The sequence below is a fragment of the Sminthopsis crassicaudata genome, chromosome 1 (genome assembly GCF_048593235.1).
Source record: "Sminthopsis crassicaudata isolate SCR6 chromosome 1, ASM4859323v1, whole genome shotgun sequence".
In the NCBI taxonomy this organism is placed as follows: domain Eukaryota; kingdom Metazoa; phylum Chordata; class Mammalia; order Dasyuromorphia; family Dasyuridae; genus Sminthopsis; species Sminthopsis crassicaudata.
The window spans coordinates 24,354,681-24,376,546 of NC_133617.1; the positions used below are offsets into that span (position 1 = coordinate 24,354,681).

At 38.9% G+C, this 21,866-nt stretch overlaps 1 protein-coding gene across 1 annotated transcript in view; it reads right to left on the bottom strand.

Moving 5' to 3' along the window:
- The window catches only part of FBXW8 (F-box and WD repeat domain containing 8), a 114,214-nt gene that overhangs the window by 82,456 nt on the left and 9,892 nt on the right, over positions 1 to 21,866 (bottom strand). The window contains exons 2-4 of the mRNA XM_074296808.1: positions 16,039 to 16,143; positions 6,521 to 6,685; positions 3,953 to 4,041 (exon numbers count right to left, since the gene is read on the bottom strand). Coding sequence (XP_074152909.1) covers positions 3,953 to 4,041; positions 6,521 to 6,685; positions 16,039 to 16,143 — 359 coding nt within the window. The remainder of the gene's footprint in view (positions 1 to 3,952; positions 4,042 to 6,520; positions 6,686 to 16,038; positions 16,144 to 21,866) is intronic.

Genomic DNA, 21,866 nt, shown 5'->3' on the forward strand with positions numbered 1-21,866 from the left:
TTACAGGATGTGACCTGGATGAAAATCCAGCCAAAAAAACTAAAAGGGAACATTTAGACAGGAAGGGGAGCACCAGGATAAAGAAGTGTAACAGAAATCTAGAGAGAAGGGGACTGCCAAGATATCAAAAAAAAAAAAAAAAAAAAAAAAAAAAAAAAAGACAGAGAAAAGGCCAGGAGATTTGGCAATTAAGAGATTCTTCTTAACTTTGGAGAGAAAATGTCAGTGGGACGATGAGCCTGGAAGCAAGGAAGAAAAGGAAAGTAAGAGGAATGAAAATTGTAGCACACCGCCCAAGCAGCTGAGCCACAAAAGGAAGAGAAGGGATAATAGCTAGCAGAGATGGACAAAACAGGTGGGCAGGGTTGGCGTGGCCCATTTCTGGGCAAAGGAAGCAGCACTGAGATGGAAGGGATGATGATAAGTGTCAGAGAGGATGATGGAGAAGACAGAATGGAATAAGATGGCTCTTGAGGGAGAAGGCCAGGGAGGAAGGGGACAGTGGCAGAAGGCATCTGGGAGAAGTGAGATGAGGAAGAGAGGAGAAAGAACTCCAAGAGAATGGCCTCAATTAGAGAAATGAGGGGAAGGTCCTCAATGGAGAGAATGGGGCCAGGGGAAGCCATAGGAGATGTGAAAGAGGATGGAAAGTCTAGCAGAGCCCTGTGATGAGGGAGCCAGTGAGTTAATTAGGGAGATGCAAAAGGACTATCTTACTTCAGTGACGGCGCTGCCAGGATACATAAGTATCCAAAAGAGCCTCATGGCTTCCTTCTACATGAAGGGGGCACAAGCAGTGGATGGTGGGAGGGCTTGCAGACTGAGGCTTGCTTGGCAGGGTGAGATCAGCAATCGGTCCAGAAGGCAGGGAATGGACAGGTTCACCAAGGGGTCAAGATGGGGAAGGAAGTGTAGCTAATGCAGGGAGATGGCCAGGGAGAGAACTAAGTGGTTCTTGTGGACTGGAGGTTATAGTGATGAGGAAATATAGGTCTAGGATATTTAAGGCAGAAGAAGAATTGGAATGACAACAGACCATGATCACATAAAGAAATTCAGAGTTGATGAACATGGTGTGGTACATTTCTGGATGATGGCAAGACCAAGGGAATGATCATTTTTGTGGTAGCTGAAAGGAAACAGTTTCTAAACTCTCTTATATTGCTTCTGACAGTCCAGCCTAGTTTGCCAAAACCTGGTGCCCAAAGTGGGCATGAAACTCCAGATGTGATCTGGCCAGGGCAGAAAACACCAGGTCCTTTCTGAACACGGACACTGTATGCCTATTAATACAGATTGAAATTTCATTAATAATGTTTTTTTTAAGAATAAAAGAACACTGCTGGTTCATACTGAGTCACATCAGCCTTAAACAGAGAATACTAAATTGTTCTTCAACCGCTTAACTGTACTTTCATCCAGTTCACTCTGCTCCTATTTTGGCTAGTAAGAAATTATGAGAAACTTGATCAAATAAATGTCTTCTGAAAATCAAGAAACAAGAATGCTATGGATAGTAGCTTCCTGATCTACCATTCTAATCCTCTAATCCATCAAAAAAGGAAATGATAGTGGTTTGATGATATGCACTTAGCAAATCCTGCAGTGAACATTTTCTTTTTTCAAGTGTTCACAAGGTATTCAATAATTTCTCCCAGAATTAGCATTCCTACAGTTTCTAGAATCCTCTTCAATAAATGCTTTTCATTTGCTTCCTCCCTCCCTATCACCATTTTGAAAAATCAGTATATTTATTCATCTCTTGTCTTCTGACATCTCTGCTATGCACCAAAGTTTCTCAAAGATAAAGGAAAGAATTTACAATGATACCTAAAAGTTCCTTTAGTAGAGCGAATGGAAAAGAAGAAAGGGATATAAAAGATACTTACCAAAAAATAGAGACCAAAGGTGGTCTCTATAGACCAGAGAGTAAAATATATTTTCATACATAAAAGAACATTTTGATATACAAACTTCAGATCTAAATACTAAAAACTGCCAAACCTGCTTGTTCTTATTAGGTTTCCTTTGTGTAAAAGGAAACTACAAAAAGGAATGAAAGAAAAATATACAGGGAAGAAATAGTGAAATGGTTACGGGCTCTTTAAGAAAATCCTCAGAGAAACATAACTGTAGAAAGCATGGTGAATACAACATTGATTGGGAGTGAGGTAACCACAAACACCACTGTCTCAAATGAAAAGGGATTCAAGATCTGACCCAGAAAACAAGCATCGTAACCACTGGATAAAATTTTAATGATAAACACAAGATGCTGTACATACAGGCGAGATTGAATTATCTGATGTTAGGCCATAAACGTAGGGCTCTTTGAGAAAGAAGAGATGCTAGGAGCCTGCTCTGACCCACAGATCAAGTTTCAGTCTATCGATCCATGAAACTGGCATCTCCTGCCTTTCATGCCGGCCTCGGCTGGAGAACGGGTCTTGGACAATAGAAGAGGGAGAGAAGGAAAGATTGACCGAATGCTGCTGGTCTTCACAAAGACCATGTCTAGGATGAGAAGTCCCTGTTAAGCTTTCTTAGGGTAGGAGAATCCAAATGACAACATCTCAGTCTTGAGTTTTGCAGCTGAAGCAATATACCCCCTCTTAGATAAGTCACAGGATCATGGAATACCAAAGATGGAAAAGACATTCGAAGTCATCTTCCTTAATCTTCTCGTTTTACTGATTGGAAACATGAGGCCCAAAAAAGTGAACTGAGATGCTCAGCCAGTTCACAACAAAAGTACTTCCTGGCTCACTTTTTGGTACCTAGTATAAGTAGATACTTACTGCTTTTCTTAATGTATTTCTCTAGCACTCATCTCAAACTTGCAGGACATTCTACAAATGTTTACTCAAAATAGTTCTGTGATGCCCAAGATCAGCATTAATTTTGAAATCACAAATAAAAGGACAAAGTAGGAAGACAGTTTTCCTCCTGGGCATATGTTGTGTGTTAAATGAACCAAATACTGCCAATAAGAGTTACTCAATACTGCTTTTTATCCAAATACTAGTTATCCATTAAAATCCTCCTGCCTACTACCATTTGGAATTTCAGTCTAAACTTGAGTGCCATTTCAGAATGCTACTTAAGGAAAGCTTTCCCTATATTCACAAAAGAAACAGACCTATTTGCTATTATTATATAAATATGCCTAAGACACTCTCTTGGGTAAGCTACTCTTTTAGGTGAGTCACTCAAATTTGAAATACAACTCTGAAGAGTTCTAAGCTGCACTTTATAACAATGCATACGTGATTGCAAAATGATGTAGAAACATTCACGATCCATAGAGAAAAATGATCTTCCCATTACAGTCACAAAACAACATATGGGCATCTCTAGCAATTGATGAAGAATTCATAAGTGGTTTTCTGTGCAGAATGCAGAGAAATTTACAGATGTGAGAGTGAAATTAGACTTCTAGTGCATCAAGACACATAAAGAGCATTTCAAGGCAACTTAAACAGCAAATATATACTATGTGGTAGGGAAGGAAGATAATGTGTGGTCACAGCCCTTCATCATAATAAAGGCTTCAAAAATAAAGAATTAGTGTAGACACTGGTTTGTACCAACTCTTCTTCTTCTCATTTGACTTTTTTATGTCTTCATAAAATACAAACTATTTACCCTAATGAAAACCCAAGACAACATGCCACAAGAGTAATTTAAAAGCTAAGGAAGTCTTATTAAGACAAATGGCTTAAGAATCCCCACTCAACAGGAGGCTGATTCTATAGTTTGAGTCTCAGTATGAGCTGTAGAACACTGGCAGTGAGAGGGATCTTGGAAATAGAGAACTGAATCACAACCCACTTTAGACGCAATGGCAAACGGTGCCATCAGTCAAGTTTAAGTCTGACACTATCCTAAAGGACAAGGAAATATAAGCGACATATCAAGATCAAAAAGAAAAAGTAAAGATATTTTTGCTTACCCAGCAATGACAACACCGTCACAAGAATGGACATCGCATAGAACTTTACCAAGCTCATACTGCAGCTGGCTCACTGCACCATTGCGATTCTGCATTAAAGAAATTGAAAATATTTTTATTCTATTATTGAGGTCATCTAATGCCAAAATATCTAGGTAAGTGTCTCAGCAATTTTTTTTTTACAATTTTTTAAAATTGCATTACCATTTTCAAAGTCTTTCTAATCATCAGGAAAATAAAGGGAAGGATATGTGGGGGGGGGGAGTGTGTGTGTGTGTGTATATATATATATATATATATATATATATATATATATATATGCAGATGTGTATATATAAACAGAGTTATTTCTATAAAAGGAAAGATCCATCTTCATAATCTCTCTCTCAAGACCCAGACCTATAGAGATAAACATTCTTAAGACTAGTCCATTTAATGATATTTAAATACTTATAAGGACAAAAAAATTACAGAAGCAGATCTGGAAGGAACTTCAGATGTTATCTAAACCAGATACAGAATCCCTCAGTGTTTTAGGAACCAAATTAAAATGTAATTGAGAAACATTTATCAAAATAAATAAAAATACAAATGTTGTCGTTCAGTCATTTCAGTCATATCTAATTCTTCATGACCCCATTTGGAATTTTCTTTGCAAAGATACTGGAGTAGTTTGCCTTTTCCTTCTCCACTTCATTTTTCAGATGAGGAAACTAAGGCAAATTGAGTTAAATGATTTGCCCAGGGCAAGTGTCTAAGGCCAGATTTGAACTCGAGAAGATAAGTCTTCTTGAGTTTAGCCCTGATATTCTATCCATTGTACCACCTAACTGTCCCCAAAATACAATGTAACATAGATAATGTTAATTTTTGGTTTTCTAAGTCAATTTGCACTTTCAGGGATCCTTTTCAATACCACTGATCTAGACCCCAGCTTCTTCCACTGTGGTTGCAACCCCATATGGGGTCCTGTAACTGAATGTGGTCATCAAATGTTTTGACTTATGTATCTTGGAATAGCTGCACAATATTTACTGTGGTATATCCAGAGATATAGTTCGAGTTTCAAGTTCATCCCAAATGGGAAAGTAATGGGCCTCTGAGATCCTTTTAGGGCCATCTCATAAGACTACATGCAGAAAATACTAAGCCCAACTTCAGGACTAACAAGAATAGAATGGAGTTGATCTACTAGCCCAAGACCAGCTCTACAAGAGTGTTAAAAGCAGAACTGGGGCTGGCTCAGAACATAGCCACTTGTTAAGCTTCTGATAAGTCTGATGAGTTGAACTGACTCAACTGATCAGTGGTGTTTCTGAGTCTATTCCAATTTAAAGTATAACAAATGAATATGATCACTCATAAACTCATCTTGCTAGAATTTCATAATTCATAAATTTCATAAAGGATTTCTTATGTTAATTGCAGAGTTACTATTTAATCCTGCTTCGCTAGTAGTCCGATCAGAAATGAATCCAAGGCAATCTCAACACCAAAGTTTCCCCCAGTTTTCCATCTCTGATTTAAATACATTTGGTTTCTGAAAGAATATTTAACCTTGATTCCAGAGGGCAAATAATGAAATACACTGTCTTCTCTAAGTAGAAAGACAGCACATGTGAGTACAGAATGAGGTTTATGTTCTCAAAGGCAGTCAAAATATGAGTTTATTTTACTTTACTTTGTTTTTTTTAATAAGAGAGTATCCTAGAAGGCAGTACAGCATATGAGTACTGAGAAATGACAATCAGATTAAGAAACCAAAAAAGCATCAATCAAACCTTTAAAAAAAAAAAAACAAATAAATAGCTATTAAGTGACTATAACAAGTAAATTATCTTATGTCCCTAGCTAAAAGGAAAGAGAAGGTATATAGAGGAGCCAATTTAAAGAACCATGGGAGTTATATAGGAGCTATCACAAGATGATCTAAGCACCAAATAAATGGGAGTTCAGTAGCTAGAGAGATTCTGATGAGAAGGGGGAAAGCTGCACAGAAAAGGCAGTAAGAACAGTGAACACTGAAGAAATAAAGTTCATGCACTTTGATTTCCATAGGTTCTACCTAGGAATTGAGGCAAAATTACATCAATGACAATCCTTCCTCTGGTTTCATTCTCAGAAAGTTCTTGGGCAATTCCTAGCTATGTCGAATCCTACAGTGATAAATGATGTGGAATCAAATCAATGATGATGGGAAAACAGGACTTTAATAATCTCTTCTTTGCATTTACTAAGAATATTACCTTCAACCTGGTGACCCCAATGAAGGTGAAAGGAATTCCTCATATTAAAGACAAATAAACAAAGATGAACTCAATAGCCCCATTTTACAAGAGAGAAAGAAGACACTCCTAAATGCTTCTGTAGAATATGGGGGATGGTTTTTTAAAGACAAACACAATAGGCATCAATTTACCAACAGCTGAGGGAAAAGCTCATCAGTCTCTCCACTGCCTTTACTTCTGGCAGTTAACTTCATGCTGCCACTCAAAGGTTCCAGATTTAGGTTTTCTAATCCTCTACTGAGTTAGTCTCCTACAGGTAACACTACCGGGTACTGTTTACCTTCCAGTTGGTTCTTAACGTGTGTTCCTTGGCCCGGGATTCTTGGAAGACAAGTTTCCAGCAGGAGCAATCAGAGATGCTGGTATCTGGAAGGTACCCTTCCTGTTGGCACAATCTGTACCACAACACTTCATCTTCTGCAAGAACCTTCCACGTCCTGCTCACCTAAAACAGCCCAAGTGACATAAATGTCAAATTATGCAATTACAGAAGCCCCACTGCCATCCAAAAATCAATCAACACCTTTATTACTGCCCTAGATTTATGGAAGTGTAAAATGCCTCGTTAACAAAATGCTTTGTGTTGAAAAAAATATAAGCAAAATGTTTCCAGTTTTTTCTCCCAAGAATTCAAAACTGTTGAACTATTACCTACAATCATATCTTAGAACATTTAATCAGATTGTCACATATAAATGTGTGAGATTTTAAGAATCCAAATACAAATGCAAAATCTATGTAGTTTCAAATGTGTTAACATCTAGATTTTATAGTTACATAACATCTTTCATAAGAGACTCTCAGTGCCAACAAGCTTTATCTCTCTTCGCTTTGAGATTAGAAGAGTGAGTAAAAGAGAAGCACAATAATGCCCAGAAATGCAGGGATACTGTAAAGAACAGTAAACACTAGTGACTCTGTCATCGATTAGTAAATCACGCTTCTTTAATTCAGATGTATACTCTTGACTGCGAGAACCTGGATTCTATCATATTCATAAGCTAAAAATACCTTCAAAATATGAAAGTAGAGTTCTAGCAGAAATGAGACTAAGATGTTAACCCATGTGCTTTTTTTTTTTCCTATGGGATGTACAAGCTGCTAACCAGGACTGATAAAGAAAAATTAGGATTATGTCAAGAATGGTCCTTTTTAAAACCCACTGGCATCCAGGGGAAATGAGCCATTTTAGATGCTGGTGCTTTCTTTCAATCGTTCCTTAAAGGAAAGAGATTTACGATGTACCAGATTGACGTAAAAAATTGGCCGGATTGCAAAGGATGGACTTTGTTGGCAAGAATCTGAGACTGGTTCAGACAGATAAATGTGATCTGGGGTCTATGGTGTATTATGATAACAAAGGATCAAGTGGTTAATGCTTGTACTTAAGTCTAAGGTTGCAACTCACATCTAATAAAATGAGTACAGTCACCCACAGTGGATAGTAACCTGTGACCTGTACCACTCCCTGAGGGACATTTCTAAATGTCAAAAAGACCAAGCCAGGAGAGGTGGGGAAGGGACTGAGGAAAGAACAAGGCACACAGAGGCTGAGAGAGTTCTTGTGAATGTGAGATGAACTGTGGCAAAAGCGTTCTCCATTTAAAGGTGCACACAGAAATACACACACATATGTGTGTTTCCTAAGTTGTCAAACCAAAAGTTAAGGAATGAAAATTTACATTAAGAAAGATTCCACAATGGTTTCTGCGATAGATGCTAACTTGTCTGCTGTAATCTGAATCAAAGCTCTGTGGACAAATTGTGTGTCCTTTCTAAAGGGGCTGCCGGGTGCTGGGGTAGTGGAATAATATTTGAAGTATGTGCAGGGATCGAACTCTCCTGCAGATCTCTAAAAGCATGGAATTTTGATTAGATCATCTCTAAAGTCCTTTAGAACTTAAAAATCCCAAGATTCTAAGACTTCTGTATCTAAATTTCCTCCCCTAGAAAGTAGGAATACTCACACCTGCCCTACAAGTCTCATGAAATTTGATGAGGAATAAATATATGGGAGAATAACAACATTACCTTATGCTTCTATAATCCTTAAAAGTTCCATGAGGTGCTTTCCTGCCAACCACTTCATGAGGAAAGTATCAGTGTTATGAAGGGGTTCAGAGAGACTCAAGGCCTTTCCCAGAATTATGTGGCTAGAAATGTGGCCCACCTGGGATCTGAACCAAGGTCCCATTCTCCAAGTAAAGTGAGGTGGAGAGGATGAGGGACAACTGGGCAACAAGATTTTGTTAAGTGCCTACTGTGTGCTTGGCACTGGGCTAAGCACTTTACAAATATCATCTTATTTGATCCTCACAAGATAAGAGTTGTTGTTATCCCCATTTTATAAATGAGGAAACTGAGGCAGAGGTGACAGGAGTTGCCCAGGGTCACACACTTGATATTCAAATTCAGTAGATCAAGATACTGTCAAAGCAATGACAATCAAAGGCAAATTCTGACTTAACTTTCACACCTTCGCCTTCTGGAATGACCAGGACACTTCAGTCACTCTTTTAAAAAAAAAATACCTTATGAGTTCTAGTCTTCTTGTTACAAATATCTGAAAGTCTTTCAGTTTGCCAAATTTCCATTTTGTGGGGAGACAGAAGGACTTTTGGAGGAGAATGTGGTTGAGATTGGGAAGAGAAGAAAAGATAACAGGGATAGGGTAAAAAGAGAGGCTGTGAGAAACCAGTGAGAAAAAATAAGATAGGAGGAAATTCACAAATAGTAATTATAACTTTAAATGTGAATGGGATGTTTATAGCAGTTTACTTTGTGAGGCAAAGAACTCGAAATTGTAGGGATCTCCATCAATTGGAGAATGGCTATAAAGTTGCAGTATGTGATTGTGATGATGACTTGAGGATGCTACCAGAAACAATGAGCTAATTGATCTTAGAAAAGCATGGAAAGATTTGCAAGAAAAGAAAGGGAAAGAGAGCAAAACCAAGAGAATATGGCATATGCTAACAGAAATATTGTTTTAAGAATGATTTTGAGTGACTAAGTCTTTTTAATTATTATAAATTATAAGTATGCATATTAAACATAAAAGACATATGAAAAAGACCCCCCCCCCCAAATGACATATGTATGACTGTGGGTACAAGTACCAGGTAGAACTCAAACAATGAGATAGGCATGGGACCTACATTTGTATTTTTCTATTTTTAAGCCAGGTTGAGCATAGATACTCACCAATAAAATGCATGTGTGATGCATGAAGATACCCAAACACAAGCAATGTAAGAAGTTGGATGAGAAGAGGAGCAAAGGCTGAAATCTCAGGCTACTTACATCACTTTCTTAACTTAAGCTGTCAAACTTGGCAGACAGATTTAAAACTTAGCTACCCCCAAAGATCAAATAATTGTTTTAAAGAAACTCGTGGAATTAGAAAAGCCCTCAGAGAAAACAAAATCTTAAAGAGTTAGAATGAGCCTCAGTCTAATTTAACCCATGCCCTAATTATGAATTCTGTTCACAATATCTCCAACAAGTGAACTTCCAGCTCTAGTGATGAGAATCTCATTATCCCCAAAGGCAGCCAATCCACTTTTAGATGGGTATAACCGGAAAGTTTTTCCTTGCATTGAGTTAAAATTTGCTCCCCAAGGACTTGTACCCATTGGTTTGGTTCTAGGACCTTTTCCACATAATTATCAAAGATGTGACAGCTATGTCTGCCCACGCACCCACCCACATTCTTAATTCCTCCCACTGATGCTTGATGGCATAGTCTCTGGTCCCCTCACCATCCTGAAAGTCTTTCTCAAATGTGGCATCCCTAACACTTCAAATGTGAACATAACATTTCCAATGTGGCCTGTCCAGGAAAAAATACAAAGGGATTATCACCTCCCTCCTTCCTTCTCTCCTTGTTTTCCTTCTCCTTTCTCCCATCTGAGTCTGCCCAGATCAGTGCATGTCCCCTAGGATTCAATTCCAGTTCGGTGCCATACAACAACCATTTATTGAGTGCCTCTCACTGCATTAGGTGCTAAGAGAGCAGACTCATGTACTCAGCAGAGAGCAGACGTTATGATTGTGTTGGGAAAAAGCTACGTGAAGATTGTTTTTTGTTAGCAAACCATCAGAATCTCCAACATTTTAGGGATATTCAACTCCCAGATAATGATAAGATTGGTCTTGCAATTATAAAAATGCTCCCAATTTCTTTAATAAATTGAAAAGGAAGGAGGGGGAATCTTTTAAGAAAGCAAATATATTATGTTTTTTTTTAAAGTAATTAAGGAAAAGGAAAAAAAAATATAATGAGATTGCTCTAAAGCTTTCACAAATACTTAGATTCCCTCCCCCCCCAAAAAAGAAATCTATGTTATTTTGTGATTTTTAAAAACCAAATTATATTAAATCTAACCAGTTTGCTAGTTTAAATTTTCCAGAGGGCCTAGCCTGACCTTTCTTTAATGCACCAGAACTGGCACGACACTCCCCTGTAAAAAAAGCCCCACTGAGCGAGCCTCAGCTGCAAGAAGTCTCTAATAAAAATGTCTCCAGCATTTCACTTTACAACCCCACTGTGAGTTGCTGTGTTAAAAAACAGCCCTTGGCTCCAGATCAGCTTGATTAGCTCTCCCTGAGTTGGGGTGATGAGGCCCAGCAAGCAGACCGCCATTGTTCTGGGGACACGCTTACTCACGCTCACATACAAAGTCCGCTCACTGAGGACAAGCTGGCAAAGGGGTTAGCTTCAAACTCAAACCCAAGGAGGGCAGAACAGGTCACCTACGACCTTCTCCTGCTCCTCAGACTGTCCCCTCAAGAGGAGGACCTGAGAAGGTCCTTCACCACCATGTGCTGGACTCTTGTCCCTCCAGAAAGGGGCACAGTCAGAGCTTAGGAAGTTACTGATCAGTTCCAGGGGTCTCGGCGCTCCCCACCTCTTGTTCTCTGGTGAGATGCACAGTGACAGACCTCTGACCCTTTGGGTCCCGCCTGCCTATGGCAGTCTGCACAGAAGAGGCTGGTTCGAAGATGAGCAGGGTCTCACTCTGATTTGGATGCTCTTCCATAAGTTAAGGGCGTCAATAAGCAGCTCCAAAGAGACTCATGCTTTAGTTTTTTCTATCTAGACAGACAGCAACATCTCACCATCGCAAACCTAACAGCTATTTATCTTGGGATCACTTTTCTGCTGCTCTTCAATTCTATCAGCAATCACGGAATCCTATGATTTCTCGAACATCCATTCATTTTCTTTATTGGTTCCTTTCTGCTAAGCCCAAAGAAATGGAATTCTCTCCTCCACAAAGGTGGACCCAGACATTTAACATATCATTTTCAGACACAGAGTTGAAGTATCTCGCAGGTGCTAATGCAGGTGTGGTTACCAACAGAAGGCCTGACACCTGCAGTTTACGTAAGTGGATAATGGCAACCCACACCTGAAAATCACTCTCCCCAGCACTGCCTGACATCCTCACAGCTAAACTAACATTCTCGTTTTTCACACGTAGTGACAAGAGAAATAACAATCTACTATCACATTATAGTTCGTTTTTCCATGAGCCTTCTAGCACAATGCAGAAAATGTAGGGGGTATTTAATAAATGTTTGCTGATTGACTAAATAGACATGCCTTATCTTCTTCTATACTTTAATATCTTATTGTATCTGCCACAGAGCTTAGCAAAGTACATCTGTACACAGTAGGTGCTTCATAAAGGTTTGATGGGCAAACTTTATTATTCTGTTATTTTTAAAAAATATCTTATTGTATCTGCCACGGAGCTTAGCAAAGTACATCTGTACACAGTAGGTGCTTCATAAAGGTTTGATGGGCAAACTTTATTATTCTGTTATTTTTAAAAAATATCTTATTGTATCTGCCACAGAGCTTAGCAAAGTACATCTGTACACAGTAGGTGCTTCATAAAGGTTTGATGGGCAAACTTTATTATTCTGTTATTTTAAAAAAATATCTTATTGTATCTGCCACAGAGTACACAGCAAAGTACATCTGTACACAGCAGGTGCTTCATAAAGGTTTGATGGGCAAACTTTATTATTCTGTTATTTTTAAAAAATATATCTTATTGTATCTGCCACAGAGCTTAGCAAAGTACATCTGTACACAGTAGGTGCTTCATAGAGGTTTGATGGGTAAACTTTATCATTCTGTTATTTTTTTTAAACAGTCAAAGCATCACATCCTGCAAGCACTAAATAAATGAGTAACACAAATGATAAATAATCTAACAAAGAAGTTTAAAAGGTTGGCAAATTTCATGTATTCTCTTACAAACAGGGAGATTGAGGGGATTTTCACATCCTCCCTTCCCTGAGAGACCACTAAGCCCTCAACTGGAGAAAGTCAAGGCCTCCAAAGTGAAACCTCTAGGACTCATAGAGCACGAGCTAGTACAAAATAGTAAGATCTCAGCCTGTAAAACCTAATAAAGCAGAAACAGAAGGGAAAAAGGGGGGACAGAAATCAAAGGAAAAGGATTTCTCTAACTACTTGAATTTCCAAAGACATCCACAATCAGTCTACATTACTGTTAGTCAGTTACTGATTTGGCAGAAAGAGCTAAGCAAACAGGTTTTCTCCAAGGGCACTCATATAGTTCACAATGCCAATTCCACAAAACTGGCTCCATTTCATTAAAACCCCAAGGGACTTTGATTTAAAAAATAAAGAAGAAAGAAAAAGGACCTCTGCAATAAAAATATAAAGCAGCAGGACATTCCATTCGACAGAAGGATTTTTTCTTGTTTCAAAAACAAAAACACCATGAGGAAAAAAAATGAAAATGCTATTTATTTTTATTACTTCACCTTTCATTTTAACATTCAAAAAGCAAGCCAATTCTATGAACTGCAAGCCTTCAGTAGGCATTTACTCTGAAAGCCTCACAAAATCCTGGCCACCTGGGGCACTGCACATTATCCAAGAGCTGTATTCAAGAATATTTTCCAATTCTTATACATACTCCCTCCAAACCAGACTGGAGGGGAAAAAAAGGAAGTAAATCCAACTGGCCAAAGGGGGAAGATTTCTGGTAGACAATTGGACTACTGTGTTGTAAATTAGCTTGTTCACACCTGCAGAATAATCTCACCAGCATAACCAATCTACCCTGAAATGCAGCCCTGCCGTCTAGAAAGGGGGATGTCTTTTTCTACAAGATGATATCTGTAACTGATAAACTCTTTGGCCGAGAGAAGCAGCAGCAGATGTGAAAGCCACATGGCCCTCTCTCTACAAAGCAGGAGAATAGAAAGCAATGCTCAAAGAAATGATTTCTTAAACAGCAGTTCCCTATCAAGAGAAAGATTTTATCTTCTAACACTGACTTTTTATAAAGCAGCTATTAAACCCTCTCCCAAGATTACAACTCACAGGCCCGGTTGAAATCCAGCAATCAGATTCATCAGCTTCCCTCTTATTTTCCCTTTTGGGAAGAGAGCCAGTATGTAAAGTTAGACTCTTAACAAATCAAATGTCCAAGGAGGATGGGAGTCAATGCAGGTTTCCCTAGATTAACCGAAAAAAGGTGTTCCGACAGAATTTCTAAAAGTAAATTTCTATTGAAGGGATCTTCTTTTCTAATTCATCTTCATCATATACTAAAGAAGTATTCTTCACAGGATCTCGGAGCAAGAGCTGGAAGGGACTTCGCAGGTAGCCTAATTTTGCTACAAAGAAAATCTATATTAATTCAATACCAATTCAAAAATCTGATATTGATGTTTAAAAAAAAAAAGATCTTTCACAACTTGGTAAATGGTTTCAAATTCATATTTTAAAAATCACAACTTCCCATCTAAATGTTAAAAGTTATTATTTTTAATGCTAAGGTAATAATAAAATAATGCTAAAAATACATTTTAATGCTAAAATAAAGGGGCAGGATCCTAGGGCCTGTGATTTCACTGGGATAGGAGACTCTCCCTGCCATTCCAGGTCAGGAGCGACTCTGTATCTTTTATGCTTTGAGAACTGCTTAGAACAGTGGCGTCAAAGTCAAATAGAAACAGGGCTAGTAAATCCAAGGCAAGGATCCCTGCTGGTGGCAGATGGACACAGAACACCATATATTCTACTGCGAGGCGGCTAGATGGAGCCATAGAGCACGGAGCACCCAGAATGGAACCAGAGTTCAATTCCAGCCTCAGACACTTTCTAGCTGGCAAAGTCACTTGACCCTATTTGCCTCTGTCAAATCAGCTGGAGAAGGAACCACGAAAAGCCCAAATGGGCTCCCAAAGAGCCAGACAACATTCTGTCCAGTGCTTCAGTGGTGACATCAGGCTCATACACTGGAGGGTCACAGGAGGGTCTCACCAGGGTCTTCCTGGTTCCAAGGCCCCAGTGTCTGCCGACTACGGGGACGGCCTCTGGTAAAAGAAAACCCCACCACAAAGAGAAAGCCAGGCCCAAAGCTGTCCCCGCGTCACCCAGAAAAGGACCGGCTTGTTCTTCGTGGACACTCCTGCACTAGAGCTCTGTTTGGGTCTGGAGGATCTCGGAAGTACTTTTCCATCAAGTACTTTCATCCACCATGAAATTAAAAAATTGTTTCTGATGTTCAATCATAGCAGAAGGAGCAGACACAAACACTCTGGGAATTTCAGTGAAGTCTCAAATCCCATTTAGCATCTCTAACTTCATGTTCCTTTGGTTTTTGTACATAATTCCTTATTATTTAAACATATCAGAATCTTTCTAACATCTTTTCCTGGGAATACATGAACAGTTACAGTCTCATGGAATGGGAAAAGGAATTAACATATTCTATGGAAATGTCTAATCCTTACTTGGCAATGGAGATTCTCGGGGCCTGTGGGTAGTTAGTCAACAGACTGCCTGACCAGGATTTTTAAAAAATAATCCTGCATGTGTGCTATTTTTGTTCCCAATGTCATCATTTATTTAACTATTGGCTGGCACCTGTCCATTAGAGACAGTTAGCACATCCACAGCACGAGCTATTGAACCTTGCAAAATAGTGATCATTGTCATGGATTTTCTATTACCTTAGTTAACTTACAACACATGTAACAAAAGGAACCAGGTATGAAGGATGGCAACACCTCCTTACGGTAATATTGACAATGTGGTAAGGTCAAAGCAGAGCAGGCATTTTCTTATTGTTGTTTAGGGTTTTTTTGGCAAAGATACTGGAGTGCTTTGCCATTTCCTTCTCCAGCTCATTTTATCGATGAGGAAACTGAGGCAAACAGCATGAAGTAACATGCCGAGGGTCACACAACCAGTAAGTGGCTGAGGTTGGATTTGATCTCAGGAAGATGAATCTTCATGACTTGAGGCCGGCCTGGCCCTGTGCACTATGGCGTGCCCCTAGTAGCCCCAGTAGGCACATAATAAATGTTTCCTTCATTGAACTGACAGACTAGTATAGAACAAAATGCTTAGTGGATTGTGACCCTTTTAGGGTCTCATTACTGAATGTGGAGATCCCAAAATTTTGATTTATTATCAGTGAATGTTTGCTTTGTATTCCTATTTTATACTCCGGCAAATTTCTCAGACAAAAAAGAATCACAAGTGGAAAACGTTTAAGAAAACCAATGTAGAACACCCAAAATCTTCAGTGTGGAGGGTGTTATTCCTTAGAACGCATCACAATAATTCACTAATTCCATAAATTTTTAATTGTGTTCAGCAAAAACAATGTTATTGAATGGAACCTAACTTATTTATAGTTAATGGGTTCTCTAACATAAAACTGAAATTATTCAGGTACCTGTTGCTAGTCCCTGTGAGTGGGGACAAAAAGACACTTGCCTATTGGTAAGGCTTACCTGAGCACACCTTCCCAGTTCAGTCCTGCCCAGATATTGAAATATCTTTAATGCCAATTCATAAGGTAGCTGGATGTCAAAGAAGGGGATCTCATTGATTTCATTCTGAAAATATAAAATAAAACCATTAAGATATAAAGTTCATATTCCACAGTATGAAAACAGTTCATAATTAGCATCTAGGTAATTTACTAAACATCCATTCTTAGGTAGAAACAATAGAGATCACACTGTTTTCTAAATGAGGAGACAAATTCATGCTATTCCATAGATCAGAAGCATGCAACTAATTCAGGGCTTAGCAACCTTACTCAAATGTCTGACCCCTCAGGTAGCTCTTGGCCAAGCCCACTGTGCACTTTCAGCATCCTAGAAACCAGTTCCCACAATGCTTCAAAAAAGCAAGAACAGTTCCCACATTAGAAGCTAGGGAGCACAGCAGGAATCTCTGCAAAGGTTCACCCACTTCAAGCAGGGTGCCTCTTATTTGTTAAAGATTCTGGAGCAGTCAGTGGCTAAAGAAAAAAGGCCTGAGAATCCAGGCATCCAGGAGCGAGAAACAGCTCTGGCTTCCAAGACAACTGCTGCTACCCCCAACTTAGAGGATAAGACCCACACACTGAGAAAGACTGATCTAATTCACTAAGTGTTTTCATTAGGAAAAAAAAAAAAAGCAGGGTTGTGAAAAGGAATAAAAAGTAAATAAATAAAATGCTACTCTTAATTGAGGTAAACACCATCTTCCTTTTGCTGCTAGAAGAGCAGAGTTTCCTAATGCACTCAGGGGATTACACTGGTTAACCTGAGTGGGCCAATGCAAACAAAGCGCTTCTTCTACTGTGTCATTTATTAATGCTGAGAAATTAGAGCTTGCTTGTCTTTAGTTAAGCAATTAGAGATGAGGTAACAGGCTTTATTTGAAAAGTGCCTGCCTACAAAGAGAAAGGAAAGTGTCAAAACAAAAACAAAAAACAAAAAAAAAACTGATCCTGTGCTCTTTTCCACATGAACCTGTCTTGTTTCATTTCATATCAGACAAAAATCATGTTCCTCATTCCACCAGCAGGTATATACTTAATAAAATGCAATCTTAATCAGCTTTTTTGGTTGACTTCAGTGGTTTATCATCATGACAGGCCAATTAGTAATTCACCATTCCAAAGAAAACATCCTTATTCAGTACATGGTTCTAGGCTTCAAACAGATTCACAATCTCGGCTTTTAAAGAAAATATGGTCCTACCATAGACACAAGTCCACGGTAATAACAATATTATAAGGAAGATCAACTGTGAAAGAAAAAGGAAAGAAAGCTACTCCAAATCAAAACAGTGATTCAAGATAATTCCAAAAGACCCATGTTCACAAATGCTATCTGCCTCCAGAGACAGAACTTTTTCTGCTCTTTATTTTTATTGTTTTATTTTGTTTGTGTCTTACATCGCAACATGGCTAGTAGGGAAATGTTTTGCATTCGCATGTACAATCAATTTCAAGTAGCTTGCCTTCTTGAGGAGGAAGGCAGGGAGAAAATTGGGAACTCAGATTTTAAAAACTGTTAAAAAAAAAAAACTTTTTTACATGTTATTGAGAAATACAAAATAAATCACACACACACACACACATATATATATATATTATTTTTTAAATTTTTTTTTAAACTGAACTAAGTCTCCCAGTTCATGGAGGAGTCTGAATCTTGTGGGGCCAACAGTGTAAAGGCACGGAAACAAGAGGAGAGTTGTGTACATGGAAATGACAGAAGGTCAGTTTGGGTAGATCACCAAATGCAAGAAGGGAGAAAGTATCCAAGGAACCAGAAAGAATAAGATTCAGCTATAGTAACTCATGGGAGGGTCAAGTATTAAGGCCATAAAGTGTGGTCAAGAAAGAAGAAAGACTGGACCTTAATTATGATAGGGTAGAAAGGAAAAGAGATACTGTAGTGAGACATTTGGCACACAAGAAGAGAGAAAAGTGTCTGTAAACGTTCATGTGCCAAAGAGAGGGCTTTGACCAAAAATAATGGGAAATCCTTCATGAAAGGCAGTATTTCTCCAACTATGTTTTATTAGCTCCCGAGAGAGTCAGAAAACAATTCCAAAGGATTCCATGTGTGAGAGAGAAAAATGTGCGAGGAAATAAATATAAATGCCATGAGTTGCTACTACTAGAAGAATAGGCCTCTGGGAAAAAACTCCAAGCAAACAGCAGTAGTTTATTCCTATCCCATTTCTGTTTTTCCTTAAGTACTGAGTTTTACTAGCACATCACTAAGGTTCTCCACTCTCACTTGGAGTTAAGAAGGATTAAGAGTGGGGAAATATTTCTTCTCTTTACATAAGGAAGTCCATTACCCCCTTCCTAAAGAAGCTTGGTCTCGCCCTTCCTTCTTGCCAGCCCTTGCTTGTGCTTTCTTTCCTCAAAGCCTACAGAGAATCCACTTCCAAAGTCCTCATTTCTCAACTGGCTGCCCTACTGTGGGATTTCTTAAACTTCCTTGTCATGCCCCAGGAAGTTCCTTATTGGGATAAACTCATCATTCTGTAAAATCTCGTCAGCACCCTCTATCTCTCATAATGAAATTGGTGATGGGAGCCATGAATTCCAAACCCTCTACTGTAGGAGGCAGTTCAGCTCAGCACATCTCATTTTTAACTTGGCTGCTCTCTCAGTTCTCTGCTAAGGCCCCTCTTTGGATCCATTCTCCTCCTTCTTTTTTCCTCCCTCCCTCCCTCCTCACATCTATGTTTTCTTCTCCCTCACCCCCCCCATTAGATTATAAATTCCTTGAAGTGAGAAACTGTCTTCTTTTTCAGAATTGAGGCCCAACTTTATTCTCCTCAGTTTTCACAGTATGGAGTTTTATCCTTGAACCCTAATTCCTGTGGCTCAGTATTTACTGTTTGTTTCTATCTTTGTATCCCTGGTGCTTAGTATAGTGCCTGAAACATTTCAGATCCTTCATAAATATTCATTGCCTATTCCAAAGTGGCTTACTTAGCACAGGTTCTGGACTTATTAACATGTTCAGGACAGAAATCATCTCCCCCCTCCCCTTACTCAACCGATTCCCCTTTTGAACCTCCAGTTTGGAAAGCACCACTGTCTCTGTCCAGTTGCCTTGGTTCTGATCCTCATGCTCCCTCACCCCACATATCCCTTTACCAAATTGTATTGTAGGCAACTTCACAAGCTCTCTGACTTCAGTCTTTTCTTCCCTAATGGGTCACTGCTCCAGCTCAGGCCCTTATCACTTGTTGAGATAACCATGATGACTTTTTAAGGGATCTCCCGGCCACAAGGCTCTCCTCACTTCAATCCCTCCTCCATGCAGTGGCCAAAGTGATTTTCCTGCAGCATAGATCTGACCATGTCTCCTCCTTCACTTGCCTCTCCTTTGTAAATTACAGCAGCTCCCTATTACTTTTAGAATAAACCTATTTGGCTCCTTCCAATCTTTTCAGTCTTCTCACCCCCACCTTCTTACCCTCTTTTCATGCTATGATCCCACCAGGTGGCCCATCTGCTCCTAAAATGTTCTCACTCCTCATGACTATCTCCTGGAACTTCTGGCTTCCTTCAAGACACAGATCACCAAAGTCCCTTCCCAGTCTGCCAGATGCTAAGGCTTTCTGCTCCAAGGTTACCTTGGATTATTGAATGAAATAATAGATATATTTATATATAAAGTGCTTTGCAAACTTTAAAACCACACATAAAAAGTTAGCTATTCTTTATACATGTCTTTTATGTATCTATAAATGTACATGTTGTCTTTATTAAAATACTCCTTGAGGACATGAACTGTTACAGCTCTTTCTTTTTATCCTCAATACTTTTACAATGTCTGGCTCACAGTGAATAAAATGATTGATTAAACAGGAGGAGCTCTTAAACTGAGTTCTTTCTCCCTCAGGTCGGTGATCTATGATATCCATAAGCCAATGGCAGTACTCAAGAACTTAGATAGCAATGGCATAGGCCAGAGAAGGAAATTTAGGTTTGTCGATAAATCTTCCCAACCAAAGGTGGGGTGGGCTGCCTCAGTAGTTGATGGGTTTTATTCCTCACTACAGATCTGCAAGCAGAGGCTGAATAACTGTTTGTTGCATATATTCTAGTGAGGATTCTTATATGGCTATGGATTGCTTTAGATAGCTCCTGAGGTCTCTCCCAACTTTCAAATTCAAATTCATTTATTATGTGAATATGCATCAGATTCAAAGTCTATCCTCTTGTTTGGGGAGACATTTCAGGAAAATCCTAGCACACAAAAGGAAGAATTCTGGACAAATGTCCAGGGTGGGTAATAGCAAGAACACCTGATAGTAGAAAAAGGTTTAAAAAAAAAAAAAAAAAAAGACAACTGTCTGACATCAAGGAAGTCTGAGGTGAGTAACAGGTAGGTTTCTCAAAAAATGAGTGTGCATACACTATTAGGTGAAGATGGTGACAAGCAATAGACAGAAATAGAAGCAAACAGTAAATACTGAGCCACAGGAATAGGGTTCAAGGATAAAACTCCAAACTGTGAAAACTGAGGAGAATAAAGTAGAGCCTCAATTTTGAAAAACTGGTGTATCATGCAGGGAACTCTCAGTCTTGCAGGAAAGGGAATGACAATAAGACAGGGACTTTGAAAATTGGGGCAGAAACATTTGGTCAGAAGAAATGAGAAAAAAAATCTCAGTATTGGAACCAGGACACAAAGTCAAAATAAGACTAACAGTCTTACTTGACATCAAGCCATCGGGTTATAAATTCATGGGTCATTTATATTCCACCTGCTTAGGGTATGGACTGGTACCAGAACCTGGCAAAGGAGCCAGGCCAGTAATTACAACAGACCTTTTTATCAAAGGCTGAGTATCTCCTACATCCTCCTCTCTGTCCAAGAGAAGCAATACCGAGTTACTATAGTGGAAGAGGAGACAGGAGTGCTTCTGTCACTGATTTTGAGTAATCCAAAATCCAATTCAAATGAGATAATGCACCTAAAGCTCTATGCAAACCAGAAAGCACAATAAAAATGTTATATTAATCATAGGAACACTAACTTAAGAATGTGGTCATGGATTTCCCCACACTAAGTATTCCATCTCAGAGCTCCACCGAATGAAAAACATGCAAAATATAGAGATGAAGCAAAGAAGATCAAAATCATGGTGGACACAATTAGGTACATATCATCCACAGTGACTTGGGTGCTACTGGAATTGTACTAAGATGCTTTCTGTGAGCCTCCAAAAGAGCTTATTTCTTTAGTATTCAAATACAAAAGCAACTACATGAACACCTGTGAAACAGTCCCTGGAAAAATAAAAGAATAAGAAAGGGATGGTGACTTGTGCCAGGATTATTTCTCTCTGAATTCCATAGAAAACAATGAGAAGATGGCATACAATAATCTGAAAAATATTATAGTTCCTACAACACATAACGCCCTATGCTAGAAGGGAAGGGAGAGATGCTCTAAGAGCTACTTTTTCAAGTCTTATGGCTTTCTGACCTCCAGAACCCTCTATCCACTAGATGATCAATGTGACAATCAATCTGAAAAAAAAAAGATCATGAAAACTCCCTTTGATAACATAGTCTGTGTCCAGACTATGAAGTCAACTCTAATAATGGCAGTCCTGTATATTTTGGTGACCTCTGAGAGCTCCATGTAAATAAACAAACAGGAATATATGTCTCCATGCTACACTAGCTCAGAGAAATATTTCCTTTGTTTACTGTGTTACAAATCACATTTGCCTTTAGACCATTTCTGAGCAGGAGAACTGTATTGCTGTCCACTACAGGCACTATCAATTCAATGATAAC